The following is a 9,084-nucleotide window of genomic DNA, read 5'->3' as shown; positions in this document are numbered from 1 at the left end:
ACCCTGACAGACTTCCACTCCTGTGCTTCTTCTAACCTTCTGGTTCTGCTTGATTTCTCCTGATGCTTTGTTTTGCTTCTAGTTTTTTGTACTTGTGACTCAACCTTTCTTGAAGGAATGTTGGGTGTCAGCACTTTTGAAGTCATGGTGCATTTAAGGTTTTTCACAGAGAGAGAGAGAGAGAGAGACTTTTGACTTTTGATGGTCATTTATTAAATCCAATTATTCATTCACTTTAGCAGCACATTACACATTCACAAGGGAAAGTGAATAAATAAATAGATAAATAATTAAATAAATAAAGTAGTCAGTTTATAAAGATAGATAAATAAATGGCACATCAAAAAAATAGTTAAAAAAAACTATTAAAATACCCATCATCCGAACTCACGTGCAAACAGCAGTTCATCATTTAAAACAGTGCACACGGCTCCCCCATAACACCACATCAGCTGGAACTTTTCAAGGTCATTCATACTTTTATAAAAGTTGAAATCAACAAAGACCCTTGTTCTGACCAGTCTCTGAAAAATTACGGTAGCATCATGTTGTGTGTTCTGTGTCACTTTGTTTTTTCTGCTGGTGTAGATGGCCAGTTTCGCCTGGCCCAGGATAAAATTGACCAGCTGACACTTGAACCTTTCTTTTCTGGTGTATTTAAAACCAAGGATAAAAACCTGTGGGGTAAAAACCGTGTTAAAAAACTCAAAAACACTCGCTAAAACACTAAAAAGTGGACGTCTAAAACAGTTCATAAAAGCATGAAACACTGTCTCCCTCTGTAAACAAAAAGGACACTCATGTGTGACCTCTGGGTTTAAAATACAGATAAAAGCGTTTACAGAGACAATGCCATGCAGTATTCTCCACTGCAGGTCACCTGGTCTTTTAGTTAACGGTGGTTTGTACAACGTTCGCCACTCTGGCTTTACATCATCGTTCAGCCCAAGGACACTGCGCCAGGGTGTGTCTGCCCTCCCATCTAGCCATCTCTTGTTGTAAACTTTTACACACAGTTTGTAGAGGATCTTACCCAAGGCTGTGTTAAGGCCTATAGCTGTCCTTTCCCCATCTCTGAGGAGGGGACCTGAGACCTCTGACAGATTAACTATTAACTACAATAGTTAGAACTGGATTGAGCTCACCCTCCTCAGAGATGACCACCCCAGCGCAGTAGTCCCTGAGCTGCATGTGCTCCTCAGATGTAAGTGCTGACCTCCACCTCTGTAAAAGCTGTGCAATCATACGTACAGACTTTACCCCTAGCTTTGTTGCTACATCGTCTGAGTGAGCAAAGTCCGACCCTGACAGTTGCACCAACTGTCGCAGTGTCACAGTCCTTGTGGAGATCAACGCTCTAGTTAGGGCTGGAGAGATCCTGCTGGTGACATCCAGCTGAGCGCCATGGATGAGAGGTTCATCGAGAAACCAGCACAGTGACGAACAGTCCTCCTTCTGCAATCTGAACTGGTTAAAAACTTTAAAAATACCTTGATAAAAAGCAGGTAATCCAGTTAAGCTTAGTTGCTTTGTGTCCATTAAAAACAGTGACCTGTCCAGACCCCATCCTCCCACTGTGTGTAGTATTCCATTCGCAGCTGCTCTCCATGAGAGGTTCTCTGGGCCAGTGAGGAGCTTCTGTACATGACAAAGACGAAAGGCCACAGTCCTGCTGGATAAGTGGATAAGTGGATAAGTCCTTGTCTGCTCTCTTCCTTGGGTAGGTATAGGATGCTTTGTGGTAACCAGTGCAGCTTGTCCCAGAAGAAGTCCACCATCATGGCCTGCAGGTCTGCTAATAGTTTGGGAGGGGGGTCAATACAGGCCAGTCTGTGCCAGCAACTAGATTATTTACAACCAAAGTTCTGCCCTTATATGACATCTTTGGAACGAGCCATTTCCATTTATTCAGACGTCCTTTTAGCTTTTCACTTATGCCTTCCCAGTTTTTCTTAACATAGCTGCTGTCTCCCAGGTACACTCCCAAATATTTAAAACCACCTGTTCTCCAGGTTAAATTATCTGGGAGACATGGTTCCCCACCTTTCCAATCCCCGACTAAAATGGCTTCACTTTTGATCCAGTTTACTTTTGCAGAAGATATCACATTATACTTAATTATGATGTCAGTTAAAATATCAATATCTCTTTGTTCAGTCACCATCACAACAACATCATCGGCATAGGCAGAAACACAGTATGGGGTATTAGACCTTGGTATAGACAGATCAGAAATCTTGCTTCTTATCTGACATAGTAAAGGTTCTATGGCTAGGGCGTATAACATGCCAGACAGAGAGCAGCCCTGCCTAATACCCCTATACACTTTAAAAGGCACAGATAAACCACCGTTAACTTTCAGTACGCTCTCAATGTCGCTGTACAGCACCTGGATCATGGCCTTGAACCCGGAGTTGAACCCAAAATTCTCTAACGCCCTCCACAAATACTGGTGTTCAACCCGGTCGAAAGCCTTCTCCTGGTCCATGAAAATAAGACCAGTCTTCAGCCCCAATAGCCTAGAGACATCCAAAATGTCACGAATTAAGTGTACATTGTCGTGGATAGACCTGCCAGGCACACAGTACGTCTGGTCAAAGTGGATGACTTGCTCCATCATCTTTCCTAGCCTTGTTGCTAATGCTTTTGAGAGCACCTTGCAGTCTGTGCAGAGTAAGGAGACAGGGCGCCAGTTCCTAAGGTCAGTCTGATCTCCCTTCTTTGGGAGTAGGGTCAGGACTGCTCTACGGCTACTCAGCGGCAGTCTGCCTTCGCTTATGCTCGCCTTCAACACTTCCAGCAAGTCCTGCCCTATCACTGACCAGAAAGCCTTAAAAAACTCAACCAAAAGCCCATCGATTCCAGGTGACCGCCCATTTTGCATGCTGTTGATTGCAACCTCCAACTCATCGAGGGTCAGCTCCCTGTCCAGTTCCCTAGCTGAATCATTGGTTATTTTAGGAAGATTCCTGACAAAATCTTCCTCCACCTCCTGCACAGCTGCGAGCTCACTCCTGTACAGCTTTGAGTAAAAGCTGACTGTCTGCTTGCAAATTTCAGTAGGATCAGTTACAACCGTCTCCCTTTCGTCTGACTGTGAGCACTGTGACCAACTTGAGTCCGTGGAGCCACCATCACTCTCTTCCACGTCTGTGTTTTTTTAGCCTGCTTGTTGCTCTTACTTTTAGATTTTTTCTTGCGCTTAGTGGGGACTTTAAAAACAGGTTCTGCTTCCATCTCAGCATCTGTTCCTCCACCTGGCTTATCTGCAAGGGGGGCTCGGATGTTGTTTCGCCCATCTCTTTATCACTTTTCGCAGGATCAGATGCTCCTGCTTTGTCCCCTGCGGGTTTCACCACAGTAGCACCAGGGTTGCCTCCGCTGAGCCCGGTCTCAACCGCAGGGGGAACGGTCACGACGGGATCCAGCATGGAGGAGGCAGCAGCTATGGGCTTAACCGCAGGAGGGTCAGCTGTAACAGACTCAGCCACTGGAGAAACCGATACAGAGGGCCCATCTCCCTCAGTATCACCACTGTGCACATTTGGCCTAGTCTGCTCAACCTGCCTGTCTGTCGCCCTGTTCGTTTTAACCTTCTCTGGACATGCACGAAGCAAGTGTCCACAGCTGAAACATTTCATGCCAGAGTCAGTAGTCACAAACACAGTGTAGTCAAAGCCATCCACGCTAAATTTCATCGCTAAGTCTAGCTCCTCCACGCCATTATTTAGCACCATATACACCAGGCTCCTAAAGGAATCTATCTTTGAGTTCCTTAACTCTGGCGCTTTACTGCCCATGTGGATCTTTCTTATAGGAGGAACCATTTTGCCATAGCAGGAGAGCTCTTTAGCAATAGTGTCATTTTTCAAGAAAGGAGGAACGTTTGACAAAATTATTTTCTTCGATGGAGTACTGAGAGGAAGCACCGTTACCAGGGAATCATTAATGACCACTTTCTGCTTAACAATCTCATTCACTTTGTTCAAAGAGTTCAGAAAGAGCACAATAGCACTGTTCATACGGAAGGCAGCTACAATGTTGCTGTACCCTACCACCTTCCCGACCGCCAACACACACTCCTCCACGCTAACGTTACAAGCAATCCTCACACCATGCTGTGTGAGAGACTCGTACACGCTTTCATCCACCTTCTCGACGCTCAACTCGCTCATTCACATCCGCGCATGCGCAGAGAGAGAGAGAGAGAGAAATTGCCCTTACAATGTCATTATTGTCCTCCTCCACTGGCACCATATAATTTGTCACAGTATTTATTTATTTATTTACTTTTCCTTTCTATCTTGATGTTTTGGCAATATTGTATGCTAACAATCAAGTAATTTAAAACTGAAATTGAAAGAGAGAGAGAGAAAGAGAGAGAGAGAGAGAGAGAGAGAGAAAGAGAGAGAGACGGGGGGCAGAGACAAACACACAGAGTGAGAGAGATGGAAAGAGAGAGAGAGCCCGAAAGAGAAAGAAAGAGACACAAAGAGAAAGTGAGAGAGAAATAGAGAGAGAGAGAGAGACAGAGACACACAGCGTGGGACAGAAAGAGAGAGACAGACACACACACACACACAGAAAGAGAGAGAGAGACACTGAGACACACACACAGAGTGAGAGAGTGAGACAGAGAGAGAAAGAGAAGAAGAATAAATCCAACATCGTATTAATTGGTAAATCCCTGTGAAATCACTCCACTGTGTGCAACCTATCAATAACTCAATCACAGAACTACACTGTGGATTATTCTTCATAAAAATTCTGCACATCCTGTTGCGAGTTATTCCTTACTTAACATCCTTACGTTATTATTTCAATCATGTTTAGTTAATGAACCTATCATCTTGGAGACAGAAAGTCGCACAATAATAAAAGCGAATAAGACATCTGCTGCTTGCATAAACATTTTATGTGAATAAATAAAAACAAAAAGGTATAAGACAAGACGGTATTCAAACTCACACTCTATCCATTTATACCAAATACACATTCATGCAAAACACGGTACACGCTTACTTTACAGTGATGGCCGACAATTTTACAACTATCTACATGAGCAGGCGGTCGTCAAGTAGCACGTTTCTGACTAGAGCATGAAAATCTTTTACTCAGTTTAGAGGAAGCATGCGCTCAGCTTTATGAGAAGAACATGTCCTACTTGAAGAAATCACATCCCCCGGTGATGCCACACAGACATAATTTGCTCTTTGCTTTATTGAAGGCTACACCATGCACATTCTTACTGTCAGCTTATTCATTAAAAAACAGCTACCATCAAAACACGGAGATGAAAATGAATCCTCTCAGCGGAAGAAAAGGGAGAAATGGATGAAAGCATTTATTGTGTGCTATGACAAGTTAGATTTTCTAATTATCTTTCTGTGAGAATAAATTTTGTAATTTCTATTATATAGATAAAGATTATTATGTCTGTGTATTTTTTTTGAATGAATGAATACACACAAAAAACAAACAAACAAAAAAAAACCAAACCCTGTAAACATTATTCATTCTTGGCACCGACATCTGCAGTAGGTATACAGTGTATGACAATTTACTTAACAAACAAAAATTAATAATAAATTTAAAAAAAAAAGAAAGATGGATTTTTAACTGCAAAAACAACCAGAAAAATATGTCTAATTAAATAAAAATCTTATTAGATATATATTCTGTTCAAAATTCTTTATATATATATATATATATATATATATATATATATATATATATATATATATATATATATATATATATATTCTTTTCCTGAATAAATTTAACCTTACACATTGTGCTGTGAAAGAAAAAAAAACAAAAAAACCTTTTTAATTTTTATATATAAAAAAAAATAAAATAAAATACAACTGCGATAAAATACAGCAATAATATCATCTCTGCTTCCTTATGAGATGAACACACAAATTGCTCCAATCCCATCTCTCGGGCTGAGATTAATGGCATGATAAAGAGATGTGTGGGGTGGGGGGGATGGGGGGGGAATGCAGAATAGATTAAGGTTAGATCAACCATACAACCTTTATTTTTCCCATATATATATATATATATATATATATATATATATATATATATATATATATATATATAAAATCTATTCTGTAGGATCTAAGCTTAATCTATTCTGCATTGTAGAGAGAGAGAGAGAGAGAGAGAGAGAGAGAGAGAGAGAGAGAGAAGCATTCTTGTTTGAGTACACCATGAAATTCTTCCGTCTTGAGCCTCAAGTATCTTTATTACTCAAGTTTATAGTATAACAAAAAAAAAAAAATAGCAGCAAAGTAATGCTGAATCATACTGAGTTCAGTCATACTGAAAAAAAAAACAAACAAAGACATCAATCCGTACAAGAAATGCAAAACTGTGGTACTTTAAACCTTCTTGGTTAAGGAGCCACCTGACGCATTTAAATAAATTAAATAGCTAAACGAACCAGAGATGAGGTTATGAGTACATAAGTATACAAGTATGAAGATATCGTATCGTATGAGCCGAATAACACACAAACACACAAAAGATTCAACTCAAGCACTTCACTAAACACGGTTCAGGTGGTACGCAGAGGAAAACAGAAATGTATGACATCATTTCCACACGGTTTCTTTTTGTAAACGCTTTCTTTATACCAGGATTGTTGGTATTTCTGTGGGGTTTTACTTGATATTTTTCAGCAGGGACGTTCGGGCATTGACCACTGCTTTAAAGGCGTCCTCGCTGCCCGGGGCCACGCATTTATCCGGGTGCAGCAGCACAGCAAGCTTCCTGTACGCCTTGTTGACTTCCTCTCTGTAACCAAATGTGATGAAGTTAGTCCCAGTATAACCAATTAGGCATAACATTATGACCACTGACAGGTAAAGTGAATAACAGTCATCATGGCACCTGTTAGTGGGTGGGATATATTAGGCAGCAAGTGAACATTTTGTCCTCAAACTTGATGTGTTAGAAGCAGGAAAAATGGACAAGTGTTAAGGATTTGAGCGAGTTTGATGAAGGACCAAATTGTGATGGCTAGACCACTGGATCAGAGCGTCTCCAAAACTGCAGCTAAGATTTTTTTTTTTTAAATTCATAAACTACATGAAATTCCCTTATCGTGTCCCCAAGCTTTACCCCATTTTTTTCTCTTCTCTCCATTTCTTTTGAATCTCACCTCAAAACTCAAGGCTACCTTAGCGCTTTTTTTTCCATCTCTCAATTCAGTGTAAAGCAAAAAAAAAAGGGGATTTCCTGTTGCATAACACACGGTGCATTTTCCCAGAACAATCAAGGTACAAAGAATTAAAATAATCATTCACCTAGCGTACAAAGGTCAAAAGTATACTGTAACTGTATTTTGAAACTGTACATAAGAATTATGTAAGATTAGTTATAAATTGCTAATTTTCATGATGGTGTCCGAGAAGTGCAAAACAAAATAATTGATTTTAATCATTTAAAAAATATATTTTAATTTATATTAATATAATATAATATAATATAATATATAATATAATATAATATAATATAATATAATATAATATAATATAATATAATATAATATAATTGTTTATTATTTTTTATAATTGATTTTTTTTCTGATTTATTTGTTATTTTCTTTTGTACTTCTTGGCCACCGTTCTTTGCAAATAGTTGTTCTGAATGTGCTGGAAAAAAACAAAACATTTTGCTCTCTCTTACCTTGTTGCCCCAGGCTTTACTCCCAGCATGTCCCAACTGTCCTTACTGTTGCGGATACGTCGTATAGTGTCGGCTTGCTCTTTGGTGAAACCGATACTGACCTCTGGGTTTGGTCTCTTCCCTCCATTTTCACACATATCAGTAATGGAGCTAAAAAAGGCCTGAGCAAGTACAACAACCCACACACTCTTAGAGACAAGTTCACAGATCACTCTTCAGCATGTTCAATGTTTTTTTCTTCTAAAAAGTGGCACCAATAACCCTTGTGTCTATTCTTCTAATACAGACTCCATGGACAAGAAAAGCATTATGCTTTACTTCCTTCTCATGCTTCTAAAATACACTATATGACCATATGTTTGTAGACAAGTGACCGGTCTGTGCTTTGTGAACATCGCATTTAGTCCTGCTCTGCTGCCAGCTCTTCTGGGAAGGCTTTTCACTAGAATTTGAAGAGTGGCAGTGAGGATTTGTGTTCATTCAGCCACAAGAGCCTGAGTGAGGTGTGGCGCAAAAACAGTGTTCCAGTTCTTCCCAAACGTGTTCAGTGGGGTTGTGTCAGGGCTTTGTGTAGGACACTCGAGTTCTTCTACTCCAACCTTAGCAAACAAGCTCGATCATCATACTAGGTTTCTTAGTTCTAGTGAAGGAAAACTGTAATGCTAGAGCATGTATAGACATTCTATACAATTATTTGCTTCCAGCAAGGCCAACAGTGGTGTCCACATACTTTTGCCATAAAACGGCTTTTCACTTTGCGCTGAACCCTGGACTTATTGCTGTTCTAAACTCTGCTATTAACCCCAGGAAAACGAATGTTTCATACTTGTAATGTAGAAGCAGGGTTAGCGCTGATTTTGACTCAGGATCAGCAGGATTATCAGCGCTCTTTTAACTCCACATTGCGGTGTTAGAATTTTACTAGATGCTTAGGAACAGACACCCAATAGCGGGTGGCTCATTTCATGTGAAAACTATGACAAAGTAACACGGCTCGGTAGTGTCAGTCGGCAAAATGCTGCATTTTTGCTTGCTAATATGCAAATAAGAAGGTTTAGGAATGTACAGCGTGCAACGTCGGATAATTAAGAGCAAGGATTAATTGCTAACCCCGAGTAAAGCATGAGCAGTGTAATACTATCACCTAGGTGAAAAAGCTCTAGTGTATTTAGACTCAAGCAGGACAAAGAAAAGCTACTTAAGCCTATCAAGACAACACAATGGAACTGGTATTGCTTGTACCATAGTGCCTGTATCAGACCTTACTTCAATACACTCCTTAAGCTGAGGCATAACGAATGCAGAATACAGACCTGAAACATTTCACTGATGCCTTCGCCACTCTGAGCGGACGTCTCGAAATACTGAAAACCTCGACTCTCTGCC

At 40.3% G+C, this 9,084-nt stretch overlaps 1 protein-coding gene across 1 annotated transcript in view; it reads right to left on the bottom strand.

The window, feature by feature from the left end:
- Positions 1 to 6,157: 6,157 nt before the first annotated feature.
- Positions 6,158 to 9,084, bottom strand: part of dnajc27 (DnaJ (Hsp40) homolog, subfamily C, member 27) — an 8,533-nt gene continuing 5,606 nt past the window's right edge. Inside the window, exons 5-7 of the mRNA XM_058398329.1 lie at positions 9,012 to 9,084; positions 7,699 to 7,859; positions 6,158 to 6,804 (exon numbers count right to left, since the gene is read on the bottom strand). The exon at positions 9,012 to 9,084 is cut by the window's right edge and continues 50 nt beyond it. Of these exons, the coding sequence (XP_058254312.1) occupies positions 6,672 to 6,804; positions 7,699 to 7,859; positions 9,012 to 9,084 (367 nt within the window). The 3' untranslated portion in view covers positions 6,158 to 6,671. The remainder of the gene's footprint in view (positions 6,805 to 7,698; positions 7,860 to 9,011) is intronic.

Source organism: Hemibagrus wyckioides, linkage group LG09, assembly GCF_019097595.1.
Source record: "Hemibagrus wyckioides isolate EC202008001 linkage group LG09, SWU_Hwy_1.0, whole genome shotgun sequence".
NCBI classification, from domain to species: Eukaryota; Metazoa; Chordata; class Actinopteri; order Siluriformes; family Bagridae; genus Hemibagrus; species Hemibagrus wyckioides.
This window is presented reverse-complemented; position numbering and strand designations above follow the sequence as displayed.